At 36.3% G+C, this 14,544-nt stretch overlaps 2 protein-coding genes across 2 annotated transcripts; one reads left to right on the top strand and one right to left on the bottom strand.

The window, feature by feature from the left end:
• Positions 1–391: 391 nt before the first annotated feature.
• On the bottom strand, positions 392–14,256 carry LOC129799920 (5-oxoprolinase). The gene is made up of 4 exons (XM_055844218.1): positions 14,015–14,256; positions 13,470–13,941; positions 7,875–10,952; positions 392–940 (listed from the first exon to the last, which is right to left on the bottom strand). The coding sequence occupies exons 2-4, from the start codon at positions 13,909–13,911 to the stop codon at positions 573–575; spliced, it is 3,888 nt and encodes a 1,295-aa protein (XP_055700193.1). The 5' UTR covers positions 13,912–13,941; positions 14,015–14,256; the 3' UTR covers positions 392–572.
• On the top strand, positions 5,460–6,568 carry LOC129799921 (carbonic anhydrase 2-like). The gene is made up of 2 exons (XM_055844219.1): positions 5,460–5,668; positions 5,733–6,568. The coding sequence occupies exons 1-2, from the start codon at positions 5,555–5,557 to the stop codon at positions 6,507–6,509; spliced, it is 891 nt and encodes a 296-aa protein (XP_055700194.1). The 5' UTR covers positions 5,460–5,554; the 3' UTR covers positions 6,510–6,568.
• Positions 14,257–14,544: the final 288 nt, after the last annotated feature.

Genomic DNA, 14,544 nt, shown 5'->3' with positions numbered 1-14,544 from the left:
TCCCAAATGTTGGTTTAGAGGGGATTTCACTTGCAGATGATGGGATGGGGGAATTGTGTGAGAAAACCGCAGGAAATTTTGTGGCGAAAGAAAATGCAGAAAATCGGTACTTTCTGTATTTGGGGCAATTGTGCCGATTTAAAATAGGAAAACCCAAGGAAAAACCTCATAGAACTAATACATAAAGCTTCAGTAGAAAAACCTGAAACACAAAAATTACAGATTTTCCAGAAAGTACAGACGAAAGAGACGAAACTTTTGAGAGTAATTGCAATCTTCTTATTACTTTACGTAGATATAGCATAGGACATATGCTGCATGAAGCATATGCAGAGCATACATTTAGCGAAGACACCATTCCAAACAAGTTTCATTTTCTAAACAAACGAAATTTTATGCTTTGAAACATTCGTTTCTCAATATTTATTGTCCAAAATCACTTTTGTATTTATCCCAAAATACATAAATCAACAAAAAAGAACAAATAACACAAATATAAATTGAATATAAAACAATTTAAAAAAAAAATAAAACAAAAAAATAGGAAAAACAAAACACTGGGAGAAGGAATTCTAAACAGATTCTTGCGCTTTGCGATATTCATAAATGCTTCCTTTCTCCACAAATTTCCTCTCTTCTCCGTCTTGGGCAAGATGAGGGGCATCATTTGATGCATCACTCGTATCAGGATGGCCATATCCTCCGCCTCCGGGTGTCTTCATTGAAAATCTATCACCTGCTTCGACTTGAACAGCAGTTTTACCGCCTAAATTGATCACTCTTCCATCTTTCTTGATCAGCAAATTCAATCCTCGTTTCCCATTCGCTCCTCCTGCCATTCCATAAGGCTCCAGTACTCTTCGTTCTGTTAGAACGGACAACATCATTGGTTTCCGGAAGAGGAGTTCCCTCTGAACTCCTTCGCCACCATTAAATTTACCTGAAATTAATTAGAAGAATTTCAAATTGAAAATACATTGCACAATCATTAAAAAATAAAGAAAAAAATAAAGAAATCGATGGTAAAGCGCCCCACTTGTGACTTAGATGCTATCCCTCAAAAGTACTTTCGCATCATTTACCGTTTACCGGTTCTCAACCGATTTAAACCTATTTGTAAATGACTCGAAAGATGCCACAAAATAATTTTAAGAGTAATAAAATTTATTTTCAGATAAAAATTACTTATCGGTTCATAACCGGTCCATTACCGATTCACAACCAATTTAAACGGATTTATAAATTACTCAAAATAATGCCCAAAATGAGTTAAAACTAATGTAATTGAATTTCGAATAAAAATTAGTAAACGGTTATGAACCTGTTCATTATCGGTTAAAAATCAATTGTAACCGATTCAGTTTTGTCGGGAATTCCAAGACCTTTCCAACGAGCCCAAGAAAAACTCCATTCGCCTGATAAATGCGTCCTATAGAGCCTTTTTTAACCTTTAACCTCGAAAAACCGGTATTAAGTTATACTGGTTATATACTGCGCTCTCCGTGCAATTTGAACAGTAAAATTATGTTACCCAGAAGAAATTTGTATATACGGAACTTTCACAGAATAAAATCTTAAATTAGGCGTTTTACGGTTGTTTTTCTGTTCTATTCACTTCTTTTAAATATTTTAAATGAATTCGCAGTCAGTCATTTCAGAAAGTTTTATCATTTGTTTACGTTTGCAGTCCAGTAGTCTTTCAAACAAGTTTTTTTTCTGAGTTGGAAACTTCTAAAATACCTTCTAAAACAAAAATTAATAAATAAAGTTTAGGGGAAGTGCTTATAATTTTGGACAGTCTGCTTATAAGCATCGAAGTTCCAAGTTTGAAGTGCGATATTTTCTATACTAATTGACATTTCTTGTTACTCTCTTTTCAGAAGGGTTGTTTAGAAACTTAGCAAGCTATTTATCGTCTTATTTTTATTAAAATTAGTTTTAATACGTTTAAAAATGAATTGATATGTAGAGGTGACTTTGGCTCTTACTTTGGACAACTTGTATATTAATTTGTCCAACTTGGCTGTAAATTTGGACAGCTAATCCGCCTCAATAGGATGCCGATTGTTCTTCGTTTCATGAACCAATCTTACCAAGTCCTCTTCCTGTTCATGTAAGGGAAACGTAGAATGTCACAGAAGCCCGGAAACTTTCCATATCATTCATTAAAGTGAGTTGACTTCGGTGCTCCAAGTACGTGCGGATTCGCTCATTCCTTGACCTTTTCGGGAGCCTTTCAAGGCATTTCTCGCTACATCTCGTTCATAGAGATGATGCTCCTTTGTTTCTCCAGGCATTTGTCCAACCTAGTCATCACAAAAGCTAAAACTTCACGAAATTTCGTGAGAAAAACACCTGTCCAAAATAAGAATCATGACCTCACTGGTGAATGTCTTAAAAAATTTCTCATTTTTCACACGAAAAATATAATTCACAAGGCAAATCTCACTTCAGGTCAAATGTACAAATCATCAGTAACGTGAATCAACACAATATTCAATGAATATTCAATAATATCACTCAAAAACAGCGAACAAACTTTGTTAGTACTTCACCAAAACTAAATAAGACTGAAGTAAGCCACGAAGTTCTGTCATATTTCTCGTAAGCAATTGCTCACACTGAATTTTCAACAAAGCAATTTCAACTCAAATCATATTCAAAATTTAACGTATTTAGTGTCTAAATCTTCCAAAAAGAACAAATATTTAGATATAATTCATTATTCATCAAATATTGGAATAAAAATCCATCATTTTAATCAATTTATTTTTAGTGTCCAATTTTACCCTCAAAATGTCCAAATTTAGAAACTGTCCAAAATTATGAGCACTTACCCTATTTTAAATATTTTAAATGAATTCGCAATCAGTCATTTCAGAAAGTTTGATCATTTGTTTACGTTTGCAGTTTATTGGTCTTTCAAACAAGTATTTTTCCTGATTTGAAAACTTCTACCACACCTCCTAAATAAAATAAAAAAATTAATAAATAAAACGTTTAATCTATTTTCGAAAAATACAGAAAACTAAATTTTGAAAAGATAATGAGAGGTAGAAATGAAAAAAAAACATCATTAGGAAACGAGGACTTGTAGATAAGGGGTCACTGAAAACTAAAAGTCAATATCTGTTACCGTTTGGCTTCTAGACCGCCATTAAAATTTTATCCAGATGATCTAATTTCAATTAGGACAAAATTCAAAAATCTGGATAAATCAATTTAGAATTTTATAATTGTGAATTATTGAATTATTACTAGATAATCAAAGTCTGAAATTCCAAATTAGTTTGTCTGGAATTTTGCGTTGTTCACATTCGAAATTTTATCATATTAAAATTTAAACATTGTTTGGAATTTCAAGACCTTTTAATTAAATTAGATTTTAGCTAATGTTCACTCTTGACTATACAAAAAAAAAGTCCCAAGTAGCAAATATATAACGTTATTTTTTATCATGTACCGTCATAGAAGTTATTTGGGCATTCGAAAATCATACTTTTGAACTGAAAAATAATTCGTTACAATGAGGTAATTATTACTTTAAAATTACCAAATGGTAAATTACGCTTCAGTCTATACTTCTTCTTTTTTTCATCAACTGATCGCGTTTTTACCAATACGAATGTAAAAGAATTTATTGGATATTAAAAATCACCGAAATTACCATGCTATGACTATAATATTACTTTAAAAACCATTTGGAAAACATTTATCATTTCCCAATAGTTATCGCGGGACCTAAATGCATTCTTTCAAGAAGGCCTGTTAAAAAAAAAACAGACATTTTTAATAATTTTTTAGAGGTCGAAATTCGTTTATAATTTTTTTTTAATATTATATTTACATAAATTATTAATAAAATTTTCCACACTTTCATAAAAATCATTAAATAAAATAGATGAATATGATATAGGCAATGTAGAATATTTATTTAAATTCATCATGAAAATGTCCGCAGAAAAAAAATAGTGAAAGCAGTATACCACCAAGACAAAATTGAAGTAATAAAATTACAATTAGGAGTGACACTTACGCCTTATTGACGAAAATATTACCTGGAAAATATTATGTACATTCTCCAAACAAAACCTTTAAAATACACTTTTATTCTAATTTTTAAACACTAGACGTGGGTGACTTTGCCCCCTACTGTTCGTAAGCTTTTCTTTAATTCTAGTACTTAAGGATGGTCTTTACCGATCTGATCTTTCATGTCTGATCTGTCAGGACTATTCTTAAACATTAGATTTAAAGAAAAGTTAACGAACAGTAGGGGGCAACGTCACCAACGGAGGGCAAAGTCATCCGCATCTACGGTAATTGATCTAGGTAAAAATAACGTAATATTCAGGTAAAAAATTCAAAATATTTCGAATAATTACGCTAGGTCGTCTCTCGATCAACTCAGGCCGTAGTAGGGGAAAGTGCCCATGCTTTGCACTGTCCCAAGCTTTACAATATGACTAAATTTTTCACATGTTTCAGAATAAATACAACTCTGCAATATAATTTAAAAACAAGACACTTTCCCTTAGATTTTAAAATATAGAAAAGGTGAGTCACATTTATTCAAAAACATACACTGAGAAAAAAAGAGGGTGCGATTAACTTTTTCTCCTCATAACTTTAACACTTTTTTGGTGTAAATATATATCAACATTTTTTAATGTTAATTTTACACCTTTTTGAGGGTAAAATTAACATGAAAAAGGGTAACTTTAACCCTAAATACACCTAAAAGGGTAATATTTACACCGATTTGGGATCAATACTTCAGGGTAAAATTAACATTTCAGGGATGTTATTTTAACTTATTCGGATTTCTCTCAGTGTACGAGAAAATTAGTCACTGTAAAGCTTGGGACCGTGTAAAGCATGGGCACTTTTCCCCTATATCCTGCCAATCAATATCACGTTTTTTTGATCAACAATATCTAACGAAAATTTAGGCCCTACAAAAATATATATCCTAGATTACAAGATCATTTTTTATAGTTTGTATCGTCTACAAGAATTAGATTTTTATAAGTTCTAAATAATTAAAAAAAATGTTTCTCCCAAAATATCCATATTTTTGGGTCACCATATTCCTAAAAGATTCGAAACAAACTAACTTATGAGTCTTACAAAACTACCTTTAGTGGTTCTTTTATGAGATAAAATTACTCTGCTTTCTGTTATAATTCCCCGTGTGTGCCTTGGCTAAGTTAAAAAAAAAACTTTTCCTAAAAGATCCATATTTTCCTTTCGGTACTCAGAGTCCTAAAAAACAGAAAGATTTAATCCTCAGATCTATACAAATCTTAAGGCTTCTAAATATAAATTTCAAAGTTCGTAAAAAGAATTGGCACTCAAAACGAAATGATTCATTGCAAAATACAATTTTGAAATTCTCATTTAATAAAAGCATTTATCACAAAAATTGAAGAGTTCATTATCTCTTAAGTATGACTCTATCAAACACAGTAATTCTGGAAGTTGATGGTCAGTATGTTACGCGTTTGTTTCACGAATAGTGTGAGCGCCTTATCGTTGATTTGTGATAAGAGAAATGTTAAACATTCGCCTGATTGTGACGATATGCTGCCAAATTTGGGTCTTGTGTCAAGCTGATACCTTCAATGAACCACTAGCTCATGTAGGATTGGATTACATAGCTGATTCTGTACGTTTCTTCTGAGATAAACTTTCTTCCAACGATTTTAAAGTTGATTCGTTTGAAATTTTAGGAATTTTCTTATAACGATCCATCAGAGTGGAAAGTGAAATATCCAGTTTGTGATGGAATCAATCAGAGTCCCATTGATATTGTTCCTGGAAAGTGCGAAAAACTGCCCAAGAAAAGAAGTTTGACAGTCAGAAATGAGGACTATCGTCCTGAAAGTGTTGAGCTGATAAATGATCACTACACAGTGAAGTACCTCCTCACGTGGCATGAAAATAAATATCCATCTATTTCCGGGTACTTTCTGGGGAATAGTGAATACATTCCGCGAGATATTCACTTCCACTGGGGCAGAAATGATACCCAAGGATCTGAGCATTCCATCAATTCCAGAAAATATTCCCTGGAAATGCACATTGTCTGCTACAATTCAAAATACGGAAGCGTAGCTGAGGCTAAATTCTTCAAAGACGGGATTTTAGTTATAGGTCAGCTTTTCCAAGTGAAAAACTACGCTCCGAGCTATTTCTTTCTGGACTTCCTGCCCAGAGTCAGTAGAAGTAGGAGTAAAATTGTTCTGGAAGAAAAGCTCTGTGCCTTCAATTTAGGCGAGTTTCTCAATGTGGATGCCTTGAGAAAGGGATCTTTTGTGGTTTACAATGGAAGTTTTACAACTCCTCCGTGTTACGAGGATGTCACTTGGGTCATTCCTTTGAAAGTGAACTCGATAGACAAGCGGAAAATGAACTTCTTCAGGGAGATTCAAGGACTCGATGGACGCCTTGTGGATAACTATCGTCCCATTCAGCCCATAAATACTCGAAAGTGCCTTGTTGGTTGATATCAATGTGATGTAAAGCTTTATTTATTGGTAGAAATAAATGGTTTATTTTTGATCCTTCTTATTGATACTTATTTTTGATAATTAATGCTTTAAACGGTTCTAGAGAACGTATTTCTCTACCGATTGGGACAAATTTAGATTCGTTGGAAAGGTCTTGAAATCTCCGACAAGTTCAAATAGATTCTGAACTATTACGAATCGGAAATGAACCAGTTTTGAAACGTTATTAGTTCTAGATAATAAACCTTTTCCTAGAGAACGTATTTCTCTACCGATTGGCACAACTTTTAATTCAGTGAAAAGGTCTTGAAATCTCCGACAAGTTCAAATCGGTTCAAAGCCATTTCGAATCAGAAATGAACCGGTTTTGAACCGTTATTAACTGTAGACAATCTAGACAATAAACCTTTCTAGAGAACGTGTTTCTCTACCGATTGCCACAAGTTTTGGTTCATTGGAAAGGTCTTGAAATCTCCGACAAGTTCAAATCGGTTCTGAGCTATTACGAATCGGAAATGAAACGGTTTTGAACCGTTATTTGTTCTAGACAATGAACCTTCCTAGAGAACGTATTTCTCTACCGATTGGCACAAGTTTAGATTCATTGGAAAGGTCTTGAAATCTCCGACAAGTTCAAATCGGTTCTGAGCTATTACGAATCGGAAATGAAACGGTTTTGAACCGTTATTAGTTCTAGATAATGAACCTTTAAACAATCTTAGAGAACGTATTTCTCTGCCTATTTGCACAAGTTTTGGTTCAGTGGAAAGGTTTTGAAATCTCCGACAAGTTCAAATCGGTTCTGAACCATTACGAATCGGAAATGAAACGGTTTTGAACCGTTATTTGTTCTAGACAATGAACCTTCCTAGAGAACGTATTTCTCTACCGATTGGCAGAAGTTTTAATTCATTGGAAAAGTCTTGAAATCTCCGATAAGTTCAAATCGGTTCTAAGGTATTACTAATCGGAAATGAAACGGTTTTGAACCGTTATTAGTTCTAGATAATGAACCTTAAAACAATCTTAGAGAACGTATTTCTCTACCGATTGGCACAAGTTTTGGTTCAGTGGAAAGGTCATGAAATCTCCGACAAGTCCAAATCGGTTCTGAGATATTACGAATCGGAAATAAAACGGTTTTGAAGAACCGTTATTAGTTTTAGATAATGAACCTTTAAACAATCCTAGAGAATGTATTTCTCTACGGATTGGCACAAGTTTTAGTTCATTGGAAAGGTCTTGAAATCTCCGACAAGTTCAAATCGGTTCTAAGCTATTACGAATCGGAAATGAAACGGTTTTAAAAAGTTACTACTTTTTGGGTCTTTGGGCAATCTTGAAGCGTTTGATTTGACTCACCTCTTCCTCCTGATTGATCATCCCGAAGGCAGAACTTGTTGAGAATGATCGGATATCTCAGCTCCATAATTTCCGGATCGGTTATTCGGGTGTTGGTCATGTGCGTGTGAACTCCTCCAGTTCCATGCCAATTCGGTCCAGCTCCGCTGCCTCCGGCTACAGTTTCATAGTACCCAAAGGTCTCATCTCCAATTGTGATGTTATTCATGCATCCCTGGGATGCCGCACAGACCCGGAAAGCCCTCAAAACTGTATCAACAATCCTCTGAGATGTCAAAACATTTCCACCCACCACAGCGGCTCCTTCTGATGGATCCAGGATGGAATTTTTTGGGATTATGACACGAATAGGAGCTAAACAGCCCTGATTCAGTGGAACGTCGTGTCCAACCATGCATCTGAGGCAGTAGATTAGGGCTGAGAGGGTAATGGCTCGGGGAGCATTGCAATTCCCAAAGACTTCTGGCCCGGATCCGGTGAAGTCACACACAGCGCTTCCTTCTTTTTCATCAATGGAGATTCGGAGTTTAATAGGGCTTCCATCATCCATGCGCTCTTCAGCTTCCAGGACTTCTCCTTTTGGAGTTTTTCTGGCAATCTCCTTGAGCATATCACTGACTGCTAGTTCAGCATTGGCTTGGATGAAGTTCATGTAGGCTTGAACGACGCTCAATCCGTAAATGTCTATTAGCTCCCCAACAAGCTGGATACCCTTGTGATTGGCAGCTATTTGAGCTTTTAAATCTGAGAGATTGTCACTTAAATTTCGAGTTCCTGAAGCACCGGGAGCGTCTGTGGGAGTCGTGAGGCGGTTTATGGTTGCCTCTTCCTGGAAGACTCCGTTTTCGACTATCAGGAAGGATTTGAAAGCTGCTCCCTCTTCGGCGAGGCTTTTGGAGTGAGGAGGCATTGATCCTGGAGTAATTCCTCCGATATCTGCATGGTGACCTCGGGAAGCCACAAAGAAGACTGGTTGGGGGATTCCTTCTCTGAACACTGGAGTTATCACTGTGAAGTCGGGGAGATGGGATCCTCCAGCTTGAGGATGATTTGACAGGACAACATCGCCCTTCCGGAGGGATTTTCCACGGGTTCTCAACTGAAACTGGACAGTTTCTTGCATGGCGCCAAGATGGACGGGAATATGCGGAGCATTGCTGACGAGACCTCCGTCTGGCCCAAAGAGAGCACATGAGAAATCGAGTCGCTCTTTGATGTTGGTGGAGATGGAAGTACGCTGAAGAACACGTCCCATTTGCTCGGCTATTGACATGAAACGATGACTGAAGATGCTTAATTGGACAGCATCGAGTTTCTCATAGATTGGTCGGATTTCTCCACTTCCCACGTGAATAATCAAATCCCCTTTCTGGGTCATCTCAACACGACAATCCGGTTCCACGAGAATTGTCGACAGATCATCAATGAGCACAGCTGGCCCTGGAATTACATCTCCAGCCAGGAGTTTGGAACAGAGGTACACAGGAGTATCTCTAGCACCTCCTTCGAAGAACACCGAAGTAACTTCTTCCACTTGAGGAATAGTTCCGACAGCCGAGGAAATATCTTGTTCAGGAGGAGCAAATGTCTTCCCCAAGCCTCTCACACGAATATCATCGATAATGATCTTCCGGCCGGTGATGACAAAGCCAAATTCCATGCGATAGCGATCGAGAAAAGCCTCATGGAAGTTTCCGTATTTCTCAGTGAGAAGATTCCCATGATTTAATTTATTTGTAGGAGATACCATGAGAGCACAATCTGTTCCATCGTATCTCATGTGCAGATAAGGTTCTAGTTCAATCTGAGCATCTTGGAAGCCCTGTTCTTTCAATTTGCCAACACAGATTTCTGATAAGGCACCCAAGCGCTCAGCCAGATGATCAGCAGTTGCTCCACTGAATTCCACGCCACTTGGTTCCTGAGCCTCATGGACAACATCAGCCAGAGCCATTCCATAGGCTGATAGAATGCCTGCGTATTTGTGCACCAGGACTTTGGTCATTCTCAATTCCCTGGCAATGCTGCAGGCATGCTGTCCTCCAGCTCCTCCAAAGCAGCTCAGAACATGGGAGGAAGTATCATATCCACGTGCCTGAGTTAGTGCCCTGATTGGCCTGCACATAGTCTCATTGGCTACCCTTATAAATCCCATGGCAACTTCCTGAAGACTCAGCTCTGTCGTCCTCTCTCCAGATCCTATCAAATGCTTATTGATCTCCCTTGCCAGAGCTTCAAATTTCTCCCTGGAAGCTTCATAATCCAGTTTTTCATCCTCATTTGGACCGAAGATTTTCGGAAAGTATTCCGGAAGGAGGCGTCCTAGGATGAGATTTGCATCGGTCACAGTCAATGGACCATTTTTCTTATAGCAAGCCGGTCCAGGATTTGCACCAGCTGATTCAGGGCCCACAACAAACAATCCCGACCGGAAGAAGAGCATTGAACCGCCCCCGGCTGCAACGGTATTAATGTCCAGCTGAGGTGCTTGGATTGACACTCCAGCAGTTGTGGATTCAATCACATGTTCGTACTTTCCGGAAGCCAATCTGGAGACATCCGTTGATGTTCCTCCCATGTCAAAGCCAATCAATGGAGATGACGTTTCACGAATTCCCGTGACTCCGTAGCCAACAACTCCTCCAGCTGGACCACTGAGAATAGCCCGAGCTGCCCGGAAGTTGTCCATCTTCGTCAAACCTCCGTCACTCTGCATAAAGAGGACATCGATATTCCTGAGTTCATCTTTGAATCCGGATTTGAAACTCGAGAGATATCTCTCAACATGAGGAGTTAGATAGGCTTCAGCACAAGCTGTATATCCTCTTGGCACAATTCTGCACATCGACATGGCCTGATGGGACAGGGTAATGTGCTTGAATCCCAGTTCCTGCGCAATAGCGCCTATTTGTAGCTCATGCTGGGGAAATGCATAACTATGAGTGAGGACAACGGCTAAGGAAGTTATTCCAGAATCCAAAGCATTCTTCAGAGATTCTCTAACTGCGCCTGGATCCACTTTGGACATCTCCAAATACTTCGAGCCAGTTATTCCCTCGAAAGCTTCCCAAGCGTGACCTGAAATTAGCGCGTAAATTGAGCAAGACGGTCTTATCGCAAGATAAGGGAGTAGTGGGCTATTACAGACATTTGCAATATATTTTTTTTGTTTAATCAAATTCTGAGTTCTTCCTGGAGTAACTTTATTGCGTTGAAATTCATTAACATTTTTTTCCAAGGGGGAAATATCTAACCACATAAATTAATTTTAGGCCACACCCTTTTTCCAACGAACATTTCCAGTTTAAATTGGTTCACTTTTCACAATTTACAGTAGACTCTCGCTAATTCGGCTCTTTGAAAATCGGGCTACTTTTTAATTCGGGCAGCAGTTAAATTTGAAAAAAGTTTGTTGACATTTTCCAGGTTTGATTCTGATTATCGAATGAAGCAAATATGCTTAAATTTGCCACGGTTTGTCTTAGTTGTGATATGATTTTGCATTATTAAGAGGTTTTCATATCGCTCCTTGGAAATTACAAGGGGTCAACTCATTTTTTGGCGATTTTGAGGTTTTAGTGCACTCAGACAGAGAATTTAATAAAATTTCAGATGGTATGAGTCAATAAATTTCGTTATTAGAAAAGTTTTTCAAAATTTTACTCTTTATGATTGCTTGCGCGGTTTTGTTTGAAGTCAAGGGGCACAAAATAGATTTATCGTTCAAATTTTTGTGAAACAAGGGACTAACTCAAGCAAGTTGATCCCGTGTCATTCTAATTCCATGAAAATTTGCGCATCATTTAGAATGACAAAGAGCTAACTCATAAAAAAAACATATTTTGAAAGGTAAAAATATGTATGTTTCGATGTTTATAATAATGCTCATACAAATAGAAAAGAACTAAATTGTTTTTATTAACATACTTAATTGAGATAATTATTTATACAAAGTTGAATCTTTCATGCTGTCTCCTGAAAAATGGCTCAGATTGAGTTGGCCCCTTGTAATTTCCAAGGAGCGATATGATATAAAATAAATATGAGTACGTAAACTTAATATGACTATGCAAATGAACAAAAGATCGTTGCATTTCAAACAGTTTTACACCAGAATTTCTCTCTAATTCGGGTGACATTTCGGTCCCAAATATCCGAATTAGAGAGAGTCTACTGTAGTATGAAAACAAAAGGAGGGTATTTGGGGATACCCCTTTCTTCTTTTAATAAATAAGGAAAAAACTCGCAAATTCCGAACATACAAAAAAGAGCCACGCCCCACAAAAAATCAAAGCTTAACGCACTGTAACAATTTAAATTTCTGTGTGTCTGAGTTTTTATGCTATTTTTTCTATTGCTTGCGTCCAATGATTGTCAAAAACTTATTATTTTGATTAAAATTTGCTTTTACATCTGTAATTTGGGCGAAACCGTTTTGGCATTCAAGTGCCTATATCTCCGATTTAACTGAACCGATTTAATTCTTCATAAAAGAAAAGTTGAATTGAAAGTTAAAGTGAATAATTTCAGCAAAATTATTCACTTTAGGCTACCCAAACTCGACGAAACAATCTTAGAGGACAAGAACTGTGAGCATTTTGTCAGTTTCGATGACCCTTTTTAAGAAAAAGTCCGTTTTTGGTCAAAAAAAAAGGCATAATCTTCCAAGACAAAAACGCGAAATTTTTTGTCTCATAACAGACGCTGTCAAAATACCAAAGGAGTTGGTAGTCGGAAAGTCTTCATGTATTGAGCCTTCCGATTATCATTTGTTCCAATTTTTATCGAATAGTTAAATGTGAAAAATATGAATTTCACAAAAGCTGTAAAAAACGACCTTTCGAACTATCTTCAAGAAAAAAGAGTCTCTTCTTTATAAACTTAAATAGATAAACTCATCTTCGGAGGGCAAATGTTAAGATCGATTGAGACTATACTCTTAATTATATAAATTATGTTTCTGAAAATAAATTTACTGTTAAAATTTTCCTTTGGATGGCCCACGAGCTTATGCAATCATCCAATAAATCTAAATGGAACAAAGACAATTTAGAACTGTAGCTCCATAATTATCTATATTTTTTTCCTTAAAAATGCTTTAAGGGGCGTGGTCTAATTGATGATTAAATAAAAATTGTCTAAAATATTTTTTGAAGATATAAAATTCCACATTTTTTAACGAAGTGCTCTAAAACGGTGCGTGTTCTAAAACTATAACTCAAAAATTATCTATATTTTTTCTTCTTTAAAAATTCTATAGAGGGGCGTGGTCTAATTGCTCATGAGGAAAAACATTTAGTCCATTCCCTCAAGAATGCACGTAATTAGATCTGTCTGTGTTATAATTTTTTTTTGTTATTGAATATTAAAAATTTTCAGCATGTTTTTTTTTAAATATAAAATATCATATTTTTAACAAAGTCTATGAAGAGGGCGTGTCTTAAAAGTCTTTGCAAAATAATGGGAAATAACAATTTCAGCAAAAAATAAATGAATTCCTTTTTTTGACATACACAAAATGATAAATTAGTGGTTAAAATCAAAACCAGAAAAACATCACCGAAAATCCTCACTCTCCCGTAAAATTAAACTTACTCAATTGGCACTTGTCTGGTTGGTCTGGGATGACTTTGCAGTCTACTTCGATAACAGTCTTGTAGAGATTTGAGGGCTTTCGAATGTCCAATGCAAAGATGCTGGGTCTGGCTTGATTTCCAATGTAGAGAAGATCCCGGAAGCCTCTGTTAACCACCAAAGCCACTGGATCTCCTTTTCTCTCCAGAAGAGCATTCGTGGCCACAGTTGTGCCCATTCTAATGGACGAAATAGCTGATGTATCAATGAGGCCATCATCAGTAATTGCACTTTGCCCAATTTCTTCCAATAAAATCCTACGAATTGCTTCTCTTGGGGCATCTGAATATCTTCCAGGATCCTCAGAGAGCAATTTAAGGGTTTTTACTCTTCCATCTGGACAGAGGCAGAGGACATCTGTGAAAGTACCTCCGCGATCAATGGCAAATGAATATTTCTTCATTTTTCACTAAAAATATCGCAACGAGTAATCCTATAAAAAAATCAGTTATTTATACAATTTTCAAAAAACAAAGATTATTCTTTTTTTAATTAGATCAACTCACTGCCAAAATTCTTCCCAAACGCGATGTTCCACTTTCCAGCGAACACTGAACTAAGCGATATACTTCTCATTTTTATTATTTTATGAGCTAACAATTATGGGACGTTGATTGTTGATTATCACTGTGTGTGAGGCATACTTATGTAATCAGCAACAGCAAAATAAATAAATTAAATACTCAAATATTTAATCTTTCCACTTGAGTGTCTTATTGTCAAATCTTTCGCTTACTTTTACGCTCTTCTTTATCTCCCATTTCACTGCTTTCCTCCCAACTTTGCTGCTATCTCTTGTTCAATACGACAAACAACATAATTTTGAAGCCAACAACATTGGTATGGTATAGCCAAAGACCACGAGCAGAGGAGAGCAATATGTATATTCAGGAAGTTACAATAAAATCACTTCGTTAAGATTTGCAATTAATCTTCAAGAGAGAAAAATTTTTACCCCAGGTTGATGTTAAGTGGAAAAGTGCCGAAAAAAATGGTTTATTCAACGAGCATAACATTATTACGAATAAACATTAAA

This window comes from Phlebotomus papatasi, chromosome 1, assembly GCF_024763615.1.
Source record: "Phlebotomus papatasi isolate M1 chromosome 1, Ppap_2.1, whole genome shotgun sequence".
Classification (NCBI taxonomy): Eukaryota; Metazoa; Arthropoda; class Insecta; order Diptera; family Psychodidae; genus Phlebotomus; species Phlebotomus papatasi.
Note: the sequence above shows the minus strand (reverse complement) of the source record. Positions and strands in the feature narration are given on the sequence as shown.

What these genes read in the sequence shown, in the direction of transcription:
- LOC129799921 (XM_055844219.1), top strand. Translation starts at nt 5,555, where the DNA reads ATGTTAAACATTCGCCTGATTGTGACGATATGCTGCCAAATTTGGGTC. An exon ending in TGGATTACATAGCTGATTCT is followed by an intron (nt 5,669 to 5,732) that starts GTACGTTTCTTC and finishes TTGAAATTTTAG; the next exon opens with GAATTTTCTTATAACGATCC.
- LOC129799920 (XM_055844218.1), bottom strand. Translation starts at nt 13,911, where the DNA reads ATGAAGAAATATTCATTTGCCATTGATCGCGGAGGTACTTTCACAGAT. An exon ending in ACCAGACAAGTGCCAATTGA is followed by an intron (nt 10,953 to 13,469) that starts GTAAGTTTAATT and finishes CGCTAATTTCAG; the next exon opens with GTCACGCTTGGGAAGCTTTC. An exon ending in TGATCAATCAGGAGGAAGAG is followed by an intron (nt 941 to 7,874) that starts GTGAGTCAAATC and finishes AATTAATTTCAG; the next exon opens with GTAAATTTAATGGTGGCGAA.